Here is a 17848-nt window from a genome sequence, read left to right as displayed (position 1 = left end):
ATACAGCTAACAAGCCGCGGCGCTGGGACCGTTTGTATCGAAAGTCCGTGACGCTCTCACCCTCTGTCTATACTATACAGCCTCGGAAGAATGTCAGAGGAGGAAGATCCGGATGGGGCCCCGCTTCCCTCCCTCCCCCTCCGAGCCTCCCGGCTTCCCGGCCGCGGGAAGCTCCAAGCTTTCTGGACGCGGACCTGTTTACGTAAATGATACGCAAACGCAAGTAAACGTGATTTTCCGCATTTGCTGGGAGTTCAAATTCCGTCGATCGGGGGAAAGCGGACAGATCTCAGTTATCCCAGTTCCGATCCCACGCCGTCTGGAGCCTCGGGACGAGGGAGGAAGCGGCTCCGGATGGAGAGGAAAGTGACAATCGGACGAGGAAAAGCAGCCTTTCCTCCCGGGGGAGCAGCGGCGGCCGGGCGGGCAGAGGGAACCTGCAGAGGGCGGTTTCTCTCCTCTTTTCCTGTCCCACCCAGTCGGCCGGCCCCCCCACCCCCACTCCCGGCCGGCCTCCGCAGCTAGCTCCGCGCCCCGGTCCGCGGCTTCCTCCCGCTCGGTGTCCCTCGGCGGCCCTCGGCGAATCTCCGCCGTTCCCGCCCCCCGGAGAGTTCAAAAGGACGCGCGGAGCGGCGCCGGGCCCTTTCCGCGGCAGCCCGTCCGACTGGGAAGGTGAGCACGCGGAGGAGGGCACCTGGGGAGGGCGGGAGGCCCGGCCGCACCCGGGGGCCGCGAGCACACGGCAGTCGCCTCGGCCGCGGGAGCGACGCCAGCCCAGAGCGGCCGGAGCCTCCCGTCGCGGCCGCTCGGAAACGCCCGCCCCGGACGGCCGGTCCCACGCGCCGCGGGCTGCCCCGGGAGCCGGGTGCCGGTAACGCTGGAGGGGCGGGGCCGAGGCCGAGTCGCCGGGTCCACGCCGCGCCAGCCCCGACGTCCGCGCGGGGCCAAGAGGGGCTCGGCGTTAGTGGCCGGCGGGCGGGGTGCGGCAGGGGGTGCGCGGACGGCGCAGCGTGACGGGGAAGGGACGACTGAGGGGAGCGGGCCAGGGCCCGACGGCGGCTGGTCGGGGACGGGCCCGAAGGCGACTGAGGCCCCTCACCTCCACGTTCTGGTGCCTGGCTCCCCGCCCCCAGGCCCCGGCCCTGCCCCCACGCGGGCCCGGGAGCCGGTGCGTCCTGCCCTCCCGGCCCTCTCCTGACCCCTAGTGGACGGCTGGGCGCAGCCGCCAGGCTCGCGAAGCGCAGAGCACCCGTGCCTGTGGCCGGTCGAAACTGGGTGCGCTGCTAATTTGCATACCTTCGCCTAACTTTCTCAGGCCGGGAGAGATCCCTTAGGTAAATGTGGTTGGTGGCCGAGTGAAAGGATCTCGGGGTGGCACGTTCAAAGGCAGCGTCCGCCAAGTACCAGAGATCTCGGCTCTGCTCTTGGTACCTCCAGCCCGAAGATGTGCTCAGGGAAACCCAAAGAGAAGGGTTTAGGACTAGCCCCATGAGCGAAGGGACCCACGAAAACCTGGCCCCAAAGGCTCTCCAGCGCCAGGTAGGGGCCCATCCACCTCATGCCGTCTTTGTCCCTCTTCCCACAGATCTGCTCTCTCTCCACTTGCTGCGATGACTAGCCTGCTAACCACGTCTTCTCCAGGAGGTAGGTGAAGGCCTTTCCTAATACTAATGGTAGAGACATTCGTCTACCCCCAGCCCAGGCCTGGAATTCCCTGAGGCCTCAGCCCAGATCTCCGTGCTCACCTCCAAAGGGCCTGGAAGGCCCAGAGGGCAACCAGAGTGGTTACTTTGGTGCGGTTTGAATCTGAAATCATGGGGACCTGCGCTGGTCCCCGACACTGCCACTTAAAACTTTGTGACCTTGAGTGAGTGATCTACCCTCAAAGCTCCAGTTTTCTCATCTGTAAAATGGGGGAAATAGTGCCTATCTTGCGAGGTTATTATGAGATACCACATGTAAAACACCTAGCAACAGTGTCTCATATCTAGTAAGCATTCAGTAACATTGGTAACAAACAAGTGCTTGTTAGAGACCCACATTTTCCTGGAAAGGAATTCTGTCTGTTTTTGTTTTGTTTTTTTAAATGTTTGTTTATTTTTGAGAGAGAGCGCGGGGGAGGAGCAGAGAGAGGGAGACAAGCGGGCTCTGCGCTGTCAGCCCAGAGTCCAGAGCCCAATGTGGGGCTTAAACTCCCAGATCGTGAGATCATCACCTGAGCCGAAGTCGGACACAACCAGCTGAGCCACCCAGGTGCCCCTGCCTGCTTTTTAATTCCACTCCTCTGATGCTACGCTCCAGGATCAAAACCCATTGTTTCTTGCAGGCAGGGATCCACCTCTCCTCACTCTGAGAACAGATTCCCGCCTTTTGTTCCATAACCAAGCTGAGCCAGACAAACCATCAGATAGTCACTGATTGTGTTTTCGTTGTGTACTCATTTAGGGTCGGGGGGTGGGGGGGTGGGGAACAAAACCTTGGTTGGTCTATACACCTTTGTTTTCATATACACAGCCTCATTCGTCATTAGGACCGACATTATCTACTATACTGATGACATTATCTACTATACTGATGTGGCATGTGACAACCCCAGGGAAGTCTAAGTGTCCTCTGTAACTGGTGATGCGCACTATTCACAATGTTCGTTGTTCAGTGAGAGATGAGGAAAGGGAGAAGTGGCTAGAAGTCCAGATTGGTCAGCAGGGGCTTCGTGAGTGAGGAATGGGATGGAGTACTTACACTTAAAGAATCGATGAGGTTTGTACACAGTAAGAAGGGCACAGTGGGTGTTCCGGATCAGGTTCGTGCCTTGTGCGAAACCACCAAGACTGCATTTGTCCTGGACGGTGTTCTGGAGGAGAGGGCAGAGGACCGTGAGAATAAACCTCCCCGAGGGAAAAGAGGTGATGCTTGGGCAGCTAACTGAGGAATTAGGACCTGGGTAAATTCTTTTCTTTCCTTTTTTCAATTTGTGGTAAAATACAGATACTATAAATGTTACGATTTTAACCACGTTTTGGTAGCCCAGTGGTATTAAATACTGATTAACATTCACACTGTTGTGCAATCATCGTGACGGCCCATCTCCAGAACTTTGTCATCTTCCCACACTGAAACTGTGTATTGATTAAGCAATAACCCCCCACTGCCCCGCCCTCCAGCGCCTAATGACCCGCAATATACTTTCTATCTGTAGAAATTTGACGAGGTACCTCATGTAAGTGGAATCATACAATATTTGTCCTTTTCTGTCTGGCTCTCTTAACATGTCTAGGGTTCATCCATGCTGCACCATGTGTCAGAATTTCTCTCCTTTTAAGGCTGAATAATAGCACGCATACATCATTATACATACATATATGATACATCATTTTGTGTATCCATTCACCCATCAATAGATTGCTTTCACCTTTTGGCTACTGTGAATAAGGCTGCTGTGAATATGAATGACTTCTCGAGTACCTGCTTTCAGTTCTTTTGGGTACATTCCCAGTAGTGAAATTGCTGGATCATGTGGAGATTCTGTTTAATTTTTTGAGGAGCGGCCATACTGTTTGCCATCGACGCACAGAGGTTCCAATTTCTCTGCATCCTCAACGGCACTCTTCTTTTCTTTCCTTCTTTTTTTTTTTTTTTTTTTTTTTGCATATCTCCTTTGCAGATATGTCGATTCAAGTCCTTGGCCGTTTTTTAATTGGCTGGTTTTGTGGTTGTCGTTGAGTTTTATATTTGTATTCTTGACCCAACGAGCGACATGAATGAAGTGGTATTCTGGGATGTATCATACAGCCCCCCATTCATGGGGTTCAAGCAAACAGAAGTTCCTTGACAAGGACAGGGAAATCACAGACAGGGGGAGGGCTTGTACTTTGAAGGATGGGATAATTGAGAGTCTTGCTTGTGGCTTCCCCGCCTCCCCACCTATGCCGCCTCACATCCCTTTTCCCTAATCTATAAAGATGTCCTAAAGGAGATCCTTTGGGAGTGTTGAAAGTGAGGACACGTTATGGCTTTCAGAGGCCCTTGGTACTTTTGCCTTTGTGAGCCCATTCCTCCATTAAAAAATACATTTACAGGGGCGCCTGGGTGGCGCAGTCGGTTAAGCGTCCGACTTCAGCCAGGTCACGATCTCGCGGTCCGGGAGTTCGAGCCCCGCGTCAGGCTCTGGGCTGATGGCTCAGAGCCTGGAGCCTGTTTCCGATTCTGTGTCTCCCTCTCTCTCTGCTCCTCTCCCGTTCATGCTCTGTCTCTCTCTGTCCCAAAAATAAATAAAAACATTGAAAAAAAAAATTAAAAAAAAAAATACATTTACATAAAATTGTACTTTTTAAGCTTGCATAGTGGCTGTATCACAGCCAACGCTATGATGTTGAAGGTGTGACTATTGCTAATTGAAAAATTGTTTTACAACCGTGTTGGTATAAAGAAGAACATAATATTGATATAATGAAACCATTATTTTATATTTATAATTAATAATTGATTGATATAACAATATGACAGTTTCCTTGACCTAACATTCCATTTTTTTCTTCTGATTTTAAAAGAAATTTAAATCGCTACGATTAAAATCCTCAGAAAACACTTTGATGGGCCCCTAAAGTACTGTAGACCCTAGGCATTGTGCCTGCTGTGCCCAGCACACAGGCCGCCCTATTGAAAGCAGGGTGGAGTGGAAACTGGCATTGTGGGCTGTGTCTCCCCCTGCCCCTCGCCAGGTCAAGCCCATCTCTTTTGCCACCTAATTACACAGCCACATCCTAGGTTGTCTTCACTCTGAATCAGACCCCCCCACCTTTTTCATCTTGCTTATTCCTACTCACAGCCCTGTGACCAGGTTTTATTCTCATTTTAGAGAAGCAAAAACTGACGTTCGAGGCAATCAAGAAATGTACAGAGATTAAATTCTCCCAAGGTCGTGTGCCTAATAAAGGCCGAGGCAGGATTTTGTGCCAGGTCTGGTTTACTCCAAAGCCTGTGTTTTTTTGTTTGTTTGTTTGTTTGTTTCAACATTTATTTATTTTGGGGACAGAGAGGGACAGAGAGAGACAGAGCATGAACGGGGGAGGGGCAGAGAGAGAGGGAGACACAGAATCGGAAACAGGCTCCAGGCTCCGAGCCATCAGCCCAGAGCCTGACGCGGGGCTCGAACTCACGGACCGCGAGATCGTGACCTGGCTGAAGTCGGACGCTTAACCGACTGCGCCACCCAGGCGCCCCCCAAAGCCTGTGTTTTTTCTGCCATCGTACATGGCTCTCAGAGTCTCACTCCACCCCGTTGGCCCAGGCACATGAAAGAGAAGGAAGGAGAAAGGGAGCAGACTTCCAGGGCGGGTTCCCATAGAAAGGAGAACTGGGGGAGCCGCCCTTTGTTGGGCAAGCTTAGAGCAAATAAGTAGGTTGGCAGACTGAAGCGGCAAAGGATCTGATGCCTCAGTGATAAGAGATTTAGCCTGGAAACAGGGGTCACAAAGAAACCGACAGGTATCTGGGTTAACAAGAACCAAAAAAGGGTAAATAGGCAAAATAGATCTTGAAGTTTATTTGCTGTTGGTTAGGATTTGGGTGGAGCCTCAAATCTTACTGTGGTCCTGTACCCTAAGCCTCCCGCCTGAACGAAAAATGGTGTTACAGTCCTTCCATGTCTGAGAAGGGAAGGAAGAGAGTAACATCATTATTCCTCTATTTGGACAGGGAGACAGGAGAGAAGCAGGGTAGGAACAGGAGATGATGGTGGGAAAGCTATAAGCCATTTACCCCCTTTTTTTGCCAGGCTTCCTGAACTTAAGTTTACTTGGTTGTTGTTTCCTTTTTCTTTTGTTTTAATTTTTTTTTTTAATGTTTATTCATTTTTGAGACAGAGAGAGACAGAGTGCAAGCAGGGGTGGGGCAGAGAGAGAGGAAGACACAGAATCCGAAGCAGGCTCCAGGCTCCGAGCTGTCAGCACAGAGCCCGATGCGGGGCTCGAACCCACAAACCTTGAGATCAAGACCTGAGCCAAAGTCAGACGCTTAACCTCCTGAGCCACCCAGGTGCCCCTGTTGTTTATTTTTTCATTAAAAAGCTACTACATGCAAGACGCCTGGGTGGCTCAGTTGGTTAAGCGTCCACCTCTTGGTTTCAGCTCAGGTCGTGATCTCACGGTTCGTGGGATGGAGCCCCGCATCCCGGCAACAGCACAGAGTCGGCTTGGGATTCTCCTCTCTCCCTTCCCTCTCTGCCCCTCCCCTGCTGGTGCTCGCTCTGTCTGTCTGTCTGTCTGTCTCTCTCTCTCCAAATAAATAAATAAACAATTTTAAAAATTATTTTTTTTAAAAAAGCTGTGCCATGCCACTTAAGGAGTAGCCTTCTAGACCTTTTCTGTGTATACGCAGACATGTGTGTATGTGTGTGTGTGTGTACGTTTATAGTTTCATTTTAATTTACTTTTTTTCAAACATGTAATCATATTACACATTACTGCCCTAGCAATTTGCTTCTTTCATCTAACCGTATATCCTGGGTCAGTAATAGCAGATCTAACCACATTCCTTTTAACAACTGTATAGTGTTTCCAGAATGAATGGCCTGTAATTTATTTAATCATCCCCCTGCTGATAGACATTCAGATACGTGTCAACTCTTGCGAACAGTGCTATAGTGAACACCCTTTCCGTTCTGCAGTAAAACTCTGGGAACCAAACCCAGTGGACATGTAAACAAAATGGTTAGCTGGGAGCAGAGCGGAGATGTTTCCAGAACCTGGAGAGCTGGTACTGTGCGGTGGAAAGAACCTTGAAATAAGGAGATAGATTTGAAGCCCAACTCAGCCAACTGCCGAGTAACTCTGGGCTGCTTGATGCAGTTTGCTGAGCTCGTACATAATGATAACACCAACCCTGCTTACATCACCACCGTGGGGTGGAGAGAAAATAATGTATGTTTTATAAATTGCAAATATAGACTACAGTTTTGTTTTTTTAATTTTATGTAGGCTCCATGCCCCACATGGGGCTTAAACTCACAACCCTGAGGTTAAGGGGCACCTGGGTGGCTCAGTCGGTTAAGCTTCTGACTCTTGGACTTGGGCTCAGGTCATGATCGCGAGGTTTGTGAGGTTGAGCCCCACATCGTCTTTGGGCTCTGCAGTGATAGGCCGGAGCCTGCTTGGAATTCTCTCTCCCTCTCTCTCTGCTCCTCCCCCGCTTGCTCCCTATCTCTCTCAAAACCCTGAGATTAAGAGTCACAGGCTCTACCAACTGAGCCAGCCAGGCACCCCCATAGGTTACAGTTGTGACACTTGAAGCCTGAAGACCCTAGCTCATTAGCACCTAGGATACCCCGTGACCTTTAGTGGAGTGGAGTTCAAAATTTGATTTAAAAAAAAAAAAAAGTAAACATTTTATTTTGGAGGAATTTAGATTTGTAGAAAAGTTGCAAAAATAATACAGAGAGTTCCCATGTACTCTTCAGCCGGTTTTCCTAATGTCAGTATCTTAACACGACCATGGCACGTTGCGAAAACCAACACATCAACATCGGTATAATCCTGATAACTAAACTAGAGACTTCACTGAGATTTCACCAGTTCAGAAATTTGATTTCGAAGAAAATTCTAAAGGAACACTTTCACTTTATAAAAATTCCAAAATTGGGGCGCCTGGGTGGGTGGCTCAGTCAGTTAAGTGTCCCAACTTCGGCTCAGGTCACGATCTCAAGGTTTGTGAGTTCGAGCCCCGCGTCGGGCTCTGTGCTGACAGCTCAGAGCCTGGAGCCTGCTTCGGATTCTGTGTCTCCCTCTCTCCCTGCCCCTCCCCTGCTTGTGCTCTGTCTCTTTCAAAAATAAACATTAAAAAAAAATTTTTTTTTTAAATTCCAAAATTAAGGCTGAGAAAGTTCCTGCGGGTCAGCTAGTTCACCCGCCCGTTCTGTGCTAAAATTCTCTCTCCAGTACCCCATGAAGCTTGTGACCCGTTTTGCTCTTCCTGCCCGGAGGGGAGACCTCTCTCTCCCATTAGTTTCCGCCAGTGGTCCTCTTGCACAGGCCATCCGTCGGCATATTTGAAGATAGCATTCAAATTCTGGGCTCTCCCTAAGGGTTCTGTCTGGACTTTGTCTTACAGGCTTTCCTTATCTGATACAGTTTCCAAGCCTTTCATTATTTTGGCTGCTCACCACATAATTGTCACACCCTGATGCAGCTCTGCAGTCTAAGAGTGGCACAAAGTAGGTCCACATTGTTACCTCCATTATTAGAGACCATATTTATATTAACGGAGGCCTAAGATGACAGCAAGTTAAAAAAAATTTTTTTTTATTTATTTTTTTTATTTTTGAGAGAGAGAGAAAAAAAATACATGAACAGGGAAGGGGAAGAGAGACAGAGGGGGACAGAGGATCCAAAGTAGGCTCTTGCTGACAGCAGAGAGAGAGCCCAGTGCGGGGCTCGAACTCATGAACTGTGAGATCATGACCTGGGCTGAAGCCGGATGCTTAACCAACTGAGCCACCCAGGCGCCCTAACTTTTTTTAAGATTGTAGAAGAACAGGTGACCTTTGAACAACATGGGGGTTACGGACACCAACCTCCACACAGTCAAAAATCCATGTATAACTTTTGACTCCCCCCCCAAACTTAATTACTAATAGCCTACTGTTGACCAAAAGCCTTACCAATAACAGTCCATTGTATATACATATAACATATGTATATATGTGTGTATATATATATACACACACACACACACACACACACACAGAACATATATTCTGTATGTTATGCATACTATACACTGTATTCTTACAGTAAAGTAAGCTAGACGAAAGAAAATGTTATTAGGAAAATCATGAGGAAGAGAAAATACATTTACAGTACTATATTGTATTTTGGGGGGGGTAATCCTCCTGAAAAGTAGATCCACGCAGTTGAAAGCTGTGTTGTTCAAGGGTCAACTGTAGTTATCACCGTAAGAGATTGAGAAGATAAAGGAAAGCATGTAGAAGAAATTACAAATCATCGAAAATTCCCCCACCTAGCTATCACTCTTGTTGCCATTTTGGGGTATGTCCTTCTAGTACCAGTTGCTTTCCACTGATCTCACTCTAAGTCTTTATATATGCTACTGCTAAGCCATGGCGCCCCCCTTCTTTCTTCGTGAGTAGTTGGTTTGCTGAACCTAAGACCGAGGACTCTTGTCGAATTCTCATCTTGTTCAATTTGGCCCATTTCTGCAGTCAGTTGAAATCTCTCTGTTCATCAGTTTACTGGTTGCCCCTCTTGCTTGGAGACTTGCACAAATTTGTGGAACCTTCCCTGGGCCTGCAGGAGTCTGCCTTTACCCAAAGGGCACTGAGCCCTTCCACACTAAGCTCGTGTAGAAGGCACCAGTAACGCGGATCACCAAAAAAAGATCCTAAAGATCTTGCAAAGGATTTACCGTGCAGTGTCTTACAAGGCAAGCAAAAAAGGCAGAGTTACTATCAGAAGGGAAAAATGATATTGAACTTTCTTATACCTATCTTACAACATAAGATCTTTATTTTGAATTACAGAGGGACCTTAAATTTAGAACCGGCGTGGTTTGACATAATAGTATCAATTCAGAAAGAACCGAGGTCAGATCCCAGCGGAAGGCCCTGTGGTTACACGTGCATCACTTCGTTCCTCGATGGCCAGTCACTTCTCCACTTAGGCCTTAGAGCCAGCCTGTACTGCTCCGCAGGACGTTGGAAACAGTCTTACCCACGCTCTGTGATAAGAGGCTATTTGCTCCTACCGCACCTTTCAACTCTCCTTAAACTCCAGTCCCCATCCTCACTCTCAGTTGATGACCTTGCGTTCTATTTTCTTGAGCAAATTAAACTTCTCAGAAAGAGCTGCCAGAGGCTCCCACCGCCCCCGCGCACCTGCCACCTGCCCCCGTGCCCCTGTGCGTGTCAGTGACGCCAGATCTCTGCTCCTCCCGCAGCCAGCCAGTCTCTCTGTGCACTGGGTCCCGTCCCCGTCAAGGACGTGGTTGGAGCCACTCTCCTCCCTCACGTATCACCAGCTGTTCCCTCTCTGAGTTATTCCTATCCATAAATAAACATGCTGTCATTTCTCCCATCCTTAAAAAAATAAACAAAAACCCTGAACTCCCATCCCCCTCCCACTACAGCCCCATTGCTCTGCTCATATTTACAGGAAAAAGTTTATCTATATTCTGCTCCCAGTTCCTCCTCTTCCATTTTTTTTTTTTTTTTTTTTTTTCCTTGAATCCACTGTAAACCAGGGCCTTTGACGCCGGATTTCACCACAGCTTGTGTTGTCTGGGTCATGACAACATGTGAGCCCTGCGTGGTCAAACCCAGTAATGCTAGTACCTGATCTGTTTGGCTGTTACTCCTCAGTCTCCTTTGCTCTTTCCTTTGTGGGCTCAGCCCTTGGGCCTGCATATTGGTACTTGTTCCCTTGGTGATCTCACACACTCTCATGGGCTTCAATATGCTGACTTTTTAAACCTCCAGTCCAGACCTCTTCCCAAAATTCCAGTCTTAACATCTACACTTGGATGTCTAATAAGCAGTCGTGTCCAGAATTGAATTCTGATCTTCCCTTCCACATCTGTTCCTCCTGCAGGCTTCCCATCTCGGGTGACACCATGCCCTCCATCCCTCCAGTTACTCAGTCCCAAAACCTTGCCAGAATCCCACCACTTTCTCACTGGGCTGCCGCTAGACCCAGTCAGTGCTTTCAAGCCAGTAGAAAAAGTCACCCCTTTTGGGTGGATGCAGCTGTGGCCTTGGGGAGGGTACAACAACCTGCTTCTACCCCTGTCCTATCTTCCCACAGCCCCTTGTCCACACGGCAGTCAAAGGGATCCTTTAAAATCAGTTTCTGTTTGGGGGCACCTGCAGGGTCGGGATTCAGTTGGTTAAGGGTCTGGCTCTTGATCTCAGCTCAAGCCTTGATCTCAGCTCAAGCCTTGATCTCAGGGTTGTGGGTACAAGCCCCACATTGGGGCTCTAAAAAAAAAATCAGCTTCTGTTTCAGTTACCCATTGCTGCATCACAAACCTCAACAACCAGTGGCTTACAATAAGAACAATTTTATTATTTCTTACAATTCTGTGGGACTGCTGGCACACTTCTGCTGGTTTCGTCTGTGCCCATTCCCGCAGCTTCAGTTGGCTGGAAGGTCTGCCAGGCTGGAAGGTCCAAAACAGGCTCCCTCACACATCTAGCAGCTGCTGCTAGCTGTCAGCTGAGCGTGGGGTGCCTCAGTTTCCCCACGTGGAGCCTCTCATCCTCCTGTGGGCTACATCGGGCTTCTTCACAACATGGTGGTCTCATCGTTTCAAAAGTGTGGTCTTTGGGGACGCCTGGCTGGCTCGGTTGGTTAAGCGACAGACTTTGGCTCAGGTCATGTAATCGTGTTCATGAGCTCAGTTCATGTCACGAATTCGAGCCCCCGGGAGTCAGGCTCTCTGTTGTCAGTGCAGAACCCGCTTCAGATCCACTGTCTCCCCCTCTCTCTCTGCCCCTCCCCTTGAGCGCTCTCTCTCAAAAACGAATAAACATTAAAAAAGAAGAAGGAGAAGGAAAAGGAAAGAAGAAGAAGGAGAAGTGTGGTCTTAGGAATTTCAGCCCCACCCCACCCCCCTGCCGTCCCCAGACCCACCAAATCAGAATCTGCATTTTAACAAGATCTTCAGGAGATTCTTATGCACCACAGAGGCTGAAAAGCACTGCTTTGAGATATAAATCCAGTCCCTGCTCAAAAACCTCTAAAAGGTTCTCATTTCAGTCACTGAAAAAGCCAAAATATACAGCCCCTTTAATTCCATCTCCTCTTGCTGGCACCCTCCCCTCCACCATGACCTCCATGCCATGCCTTAACGCATGCCAAGCGTTCTACAGCCCCAGTGCTTTCCAATATTGTGGATACCCTCACCTCACACCTGCTGTTCCCTCTGCCCAGATCTCTGCCTGGCTGCCTTCCTCGCCTTCCATAGGTCTTTACTCCAGTCACTTCATCAGAAAGACTCTCCGTCTACCCCTATCCACAGGCCATGCCCCAACCCCCTTCCTGCTCTTTTTTTCTACATAGCACCAATCATCATCTAATACAGTATATCTTTAACTTACTTAGTTTATTGTCCATCTTTCCCTTCTCAGAATGTAAACTGTATAAAGAAAAGGTTTTTTTTAACTATCATAAAATTATACATAACATTTACAATATTGTGTATATTAAGTATATTCACATTGTTGTGCAACCATCACCACCATCCATCTCCAGAAATTTCTCGTCTTCTCAGACTGACACTCTTGTACCCACTAAACAACAACTCCCCATCCCTCCTCTGCCCAGCTCCTGACAACCACCATTCTACTTCCCGTCCCTATGAACTTGACTGTTCTAGGTACCTCCTATAAGTGGAATCCATTTTGTAACATGTGTCAGAATTTCCTGTGTCCCATTATTCAGCCCTAAAACCAAGGAAATTCCGACACGTGCAACAAAATGGATGAGCCTTTGTTCCTGAGAGGTGTGCTTCCTCCTTTTAGAAGTAGATTCCCAAGAGCCTTCACTTCCAAAAGAGACCATTTGCATCAGAAGTAAAAATCTGATGTTGGGTCTGCCTTCTTCATTAATCCATTGTCTTCATAGAGAGGTAAATTTCTTTGTACCTCCTTCATTCGTACTTCCTGCCTCACCAGATGGCTTTGCATAAATGGAAACCGACCAAGAACGGCATCCAAGGAAGGCACTTCTGTTGAATCTTCTGTCTGTGAAGGTCTATTGCTGAAATGTACCCTTTAGTTGTAGCCAGCTTGCCTCTGATCACATCCAACATTAAAGTCAGGGAGGTTGCATATGAAGCAACGTGGCTCCCACATCACGCTGACTTCACTCCCCGCTTACCAGTTGCCCTTAAGGATGCACTCTTTGTGGCACCACAGTGTGTCGTTGATTGTGGCCAGCTGGTTCTTCCTCCGCCTTTATCCGTATCTTTTAAACCCTTGAACTTTCTGGAAAGTTTCTTGTGCTGCCTCATGGTTACCTTTCATGATCTCCTCCTCTCCTTCACTATTGGAAAAAAGAGGAAAGGAGGGTAGTAGGAAGCGTTAGTGTAAATACCTTGCTCGGGCTTTGGAGCGGGTAGTCCTGGATTCAGAGCTTGGCTCCATGCACTTTTCCTTCATGTGTGACGTGACTCATGTCACTTAACTCCCCCAGGGCCTCCAGGTCCACATTAGCAAATAAAAACACCTACTTGGAAGTGATTGATGTTGTAAGGATTAATAAGCATGTATATAAAGCACCCAGCACAAAGCAGGGACTTAGGAAATAGCAGCTGTCATAATCGGGATCGTTTGCAGAATTGCCCAAATAGGAATCATCTTCCGCCCCAGACTCTTTCCAGGGAGTCATATGTATCTGTACACTGAACCCTCACTGAGATTGAGCTCCATGGTCCGGTCCCTGGTTGACCTCATCACTGTCACCTTTCCCAGCATCTATGACTCTGCCTCAGGTACCCAGTAGGTGCAAAGTAAATTGCTGTTGGTGGATTGAGCGAATCCTCTTAATTTTTATACTTAAGATTCTGTACAAAAACTGTTCTTCTCAGGGCTTTTTGTATGTCTTATGTTTTCTCATGTTTAGGAAAGGCAAAACTGGGATGCTTGGGTGGCTCAGTCAGTTAAGGGTCCAACTCGATCTCAGCTCAGGCCTTGATCTCAGGGTCATGGGTTCAAGCCCCACATTGGGCTCCACACTGGGCGTGAAACCTACTTAAAAGAAAGAGAGAAAGAGAGTGAGAGAGAAGAAAAAGGAAGGAAGGAAGGAGAAAGAAGAAGAAAGGAAGAAAGAAAAAGAAAGAAAGAAAGAAAGAAAGAAAGAAAGAAAGAAAGAAAGAAAAAGTCAAAACTAAGAGCATCTGTACAGAATTCTAGAAGGTGGAGTGCAAAGGAGTGCAGCCAGCCCTGGGACGTTTGGGGGAGGAAAGTGTATGTGTTAAGAGGCAGCAGTCAGAGTCTGACCAGGAGGGTAAGTTCAGGGCATCTATCAGAAATGACATCCCATCGCTTTTGCTGTATTCTGTTTGTTAGAAGTCGCTGGGTCCAGCCCACGCACAGGGAGAGGGGCTTACACAAAGGTGTAAATACCAGGTGGCAAGGATCGTCTGGAGCCATCTCACCAGCTGCCCCCCATGATCCCATTTTGGAAATCAAGAAACTGAAGCTCAGAGAGATTTAGTAACTTACTTAAGGGTCACCTAGTAATTTGTCGGTGCAGGGTTCCAACCGAGAGCAGCTTTTAATCACTGAGCACATAAACAAAGTCACCTTAAATAATATATTGAGTAGTAAGCACTCTGTGATGCTTCAGAGCTCTTTCAGGCTTCACCCTCACCCTGCAAAGTTGGTTAATGTCACCCCCCATCAGCAACACTAGAGCACTTGAGTGAATGGGAGGGATGTAACCATTTGCCCAAGGCCATGGAGTGGCTGAGCTATCCATTCCTAAAGAAAGAGTGGAGAATAGTGGAGAAGGGTTTGGCCTGGCGTGGGGAGGGCGGGTGCTGTAGGCGGCTCACCTCTGCTTTGTTGCAAGACCAGGTTCATCAGGCCTCTTCTTGGCCTGTGTAAAAAAAAGACCCCTCACCACCATTGGCCCCTTTCAACACTGCTCCCAGGCTCCCAGGCCCACCACTGGTGACTTCATTTCACTTGCCCTAAATGGAAACCTGCAGGTGTCAGGCGTTAGACAGGAGTCACGCTCTTGCCCTGTGGTCCAGCCTCACTGGCTCTTGTCTCAGAGCTTTGACCCGGGCTCTTTTCTCTGCCTAGAATGTGCCCCACCTCTTGTCCCTCTTCCCCTGTAAACACCTACCCCTGCTTCGGCTCCCACCTCAAATCTTACTTCCTGTGGAGGCTGCGCCGGCTGGAAGACTAGATCAAGCCCAAGTCACATGCTTTCCCGAGTGCCCGGCGATTTCCTTTGTTTCATGTATCGTGGTCATTAACTGTGAACCGTGGCATGGTGGAGGGTAGGCTCCGGGAAGGGACACCATTTTGCTCACCATTACATCTCCAGTGTGCCTGGCACAGTGCCTGGCAAAGGGTAGGCAGTTAATGAGTGCTGCTATTATTTATTGAGTGAATATTGAATAATGCCCCCTGTTTTCCCCAGGATACCTCTGTCCTGCAGTTAACTGAACCTGGTGCCTCTTCAGATCCCTACATGAAAATGCTAACTGGGGCAAGAACTAAATGGGCTCCGTCTCCCTGACTGCCCGCATAAACACTTAAAAGGGACTTCTGGAGACCTGTAGTTCTGAGTGTTCCCATCCTAGGTAATGACCTTAGTGGCGGGACTTTCAGGCTCTAAAGGACGGATAGAACAATAGCAGGAGGAGGTAGGAGATGTATTTTAGGGTAGGAGAGGCCTTGTTTCGGAACCTTTTAAATTACAGGGCCTACTCTGGAAGTGTAGGAAAGGGTTTTAATAAGAGAGGAGCATTCGTTTCATTATTTTAAAATAATGTTTACAAAGAGTTTGTAAGACCATGTATTAACACTCATTTATTTTTGAGAGAGACAGACAGACAGAGCACAAGTGTGGGAGGGGCAGAGAGTGAGGGAGACACAGAATCCGAAGCAGGCTCCAGGCTCCGAGCTGTCAGCACAGAGCCCGATGCGGGGCTCGAACTCATGAACTGTGAGATCATGACCTGAGCCAAAGTTGAACCCTTAACTAAGCCACCCACGTGCCCTACAATAGCTTACCTTTATTGAGTTACTTACTACCTGGCACAACAAGCCTATAAAGTAGATACTTTTATCTCCATTTTGCAGGTGAGGAAGCTGACACATGCGGGGGGGGGGGGGGGTAGGTAATTTTCTGAAGGTAACAGCCAGTAAAGGACAGAGCTCAGATTCGAACCTCATCATTTAGGCTCTAGAGCCCATACTCTTAACCACTATATTAGGCAGAGAGAAACCCATCAACTTGTTCATGGTCTTTGGATGGTAGTTTATTTTCTCTTCTATTCTCCAGGTTTTTCTATACGGATTTACTACAGGAGCTGAATGATAACTTCTTTATTAGGGAAGAGGTGGGGTGGTAAAATTTGAAGGACGGATGTATGTTTTAGGACAGAAGAATTTACCCCATTTCCCTTTTCACTTTTCTAAATTTTCCAGAAGAGCCGATGACCACCCCAATCCTGCAGGCCACTGAAGCCCTGTCCCCCAAAGCCGAGGCCAGCACAGCACTCATAGCAGGTAACAAACGCCCTGAGCCAAATCCAAGAGACCTCTTGAATTCCATGGCTATCTCACTCCACAGATGGGGAACCCAGTGGCTGAACTAGGATTTTCCCTATGCAGGAAAGCACCACAGATTGGAGACCAAATCCAGTAATGGGCTCGTTTGGGCACATAGGTTATCTTACACACGCACACACGCAAGGCTGTAAAAGACTCTTAGAGGCTTTGTGCCAGAGACACTGCCGGTAAATGTGGGAAGCGGCCACAAACAGATGTAAGGGCGTACGGGAGCTACACTGCGCTATGCGGGGAGAGATGAGGATGTGTGTGGTTTGTCAAGTGGGTGAGGAAGAGGATGGGAGGGATCAGAGAAATCCCTGCAGGAGGCTGTGGGTTTTAAAATGCCTTCCTCTTGGGATAAGGTATTTCCTGTTTCCCTCCTTCCTGTTTCTATCCTAATCATCAGGAACCGGTTGAGAGGGAGTTGTTTTGTCAGAAATCAAAAGCCTTGTGTCCTTAGCTTAAGTACCAAGGTACTCCGGGGGTCATGCACCATGGAAGTTGGACTTGGGGAATATGGATTTGCAAGTGGCCACCGGTTAATTAGAACCCTGGTTCTTAGAAATAGTGACGGTGCTTATAAATAGTGAGGGAATCGCCGAATTCGGGGGGCCCCATGAATTGCTGAGACATCCTCAGTCCTGAAACATGTCTGCATTTTCCCTCTCCTTTCCAAGTTGTTATCACCGTGGTCTTCCTCACCCTGCTCTCGGTCGTGATCTTGATCTTCTTTTACCTGTACAAGAACAAAGGCAGCTACGTCACCTACGAACCTGCAGAAGGCGAGCCCAGCGCCATCCTCCAAATGGAGAGTGACTCAGCCAAGGGCAGGGAGAAGGAGGAATATTTCATCTAATGACTCCCGGGCCCCAAGGAGCTTATCCAGGCTCCGGTGTTAACACACTATTTAATTTATTAGGCGCAAGTTTTATCTGAAACCAGTGAGAAGCACTGATCGATATAGGCAAACCTGAGCTCTTTCTAGGACACAGGCCCAAATGAATGCCAGCGTCACTGACACCAGGGACACAGAGGAAACTGCTCATGCTGTCGTTAGCCAGGCCTTTCTAATATGGTGGGTTTCTGTGGCTGCCCAAGAAGGTGGTGCTGTACCAGACAACATGAGTATGTGCCCAATCATCTTCAGTGTTTTCAAGGTCGAAGGGAAGGACGGTTAAGAGTCGCTGGCTGCTCCCCTATCCCTTACCTGGTCAACTAGTTGACAGCCTGAGCAGAGATAGTGTCTAGTCATACTAGTTCTTGCCAGGTGCTGGATACCACGGTAAAAGGCCAGACCAGGAGGGACAGACTATGGAGACCTCACCTCCTGATGAATGTGCTCCATCTCCTGAGCCTTCTTCCTTTCCATATTCCCCAACAACCTTACACTGATGCTACTATTTTTTTCACAATTAAAAATGTTTATTGATAATAGAAATCCAATTCTCGTGTGCAAGAAATAACTACCTTTATATTTTGACTTATCCAGACTTAAATTTTTTTAATGTTTATTTATTTTTGAGAGAGAGAGAGTGGGGATGGGCA

General features: G+C 48.3%; 1 protein-coding gene across 1 annotated transcript; it reads left to right on the top strand.

Moving 5' to 3' along the window:
• Window positions 1-373: 373 nt before the first annotated feature.
• SMAGP (small cell adhesion glycoprotein) lies at window positions 374-17741 on the top strand (the record flags this gene model as incomplete). Its single annotated transcript, XM_047066355.1, has 4 exons — window positions 374-672; window positions 1586-1644; window positions 16178-16258; window positions 16981-17741. Coding segments are annotated over 4 exons (618 nt in total), but the record flags the coding sequence as incomplete, so codon positions are not given.
• Between the last annotated feature and the right edge of the window lie 107 nt (window positions 17742-17848).

Source organism: Lynx rufus, unplaced genomic scaffold (assembly GCF_022079265.1).
Source record: "Lynx rufus isolate CCGP_SWC_20201006 ecotype Redwood Valley unplaced genomic scaffold, mLynRuf1.p SCAF_7, whole genome shotgun sequence".
Classification (NCBI taxonomy): Eukaryota; Metazoa; Chordata; class Mammalia; order Carnivora; family Felidae; genus Lynx; species Lynx rufus.
The sequence above is the reverse complement of the archived record's forward strand: the minus strand, read 5'-3'. Positions and strand labels throughout refer to the sequence as shown.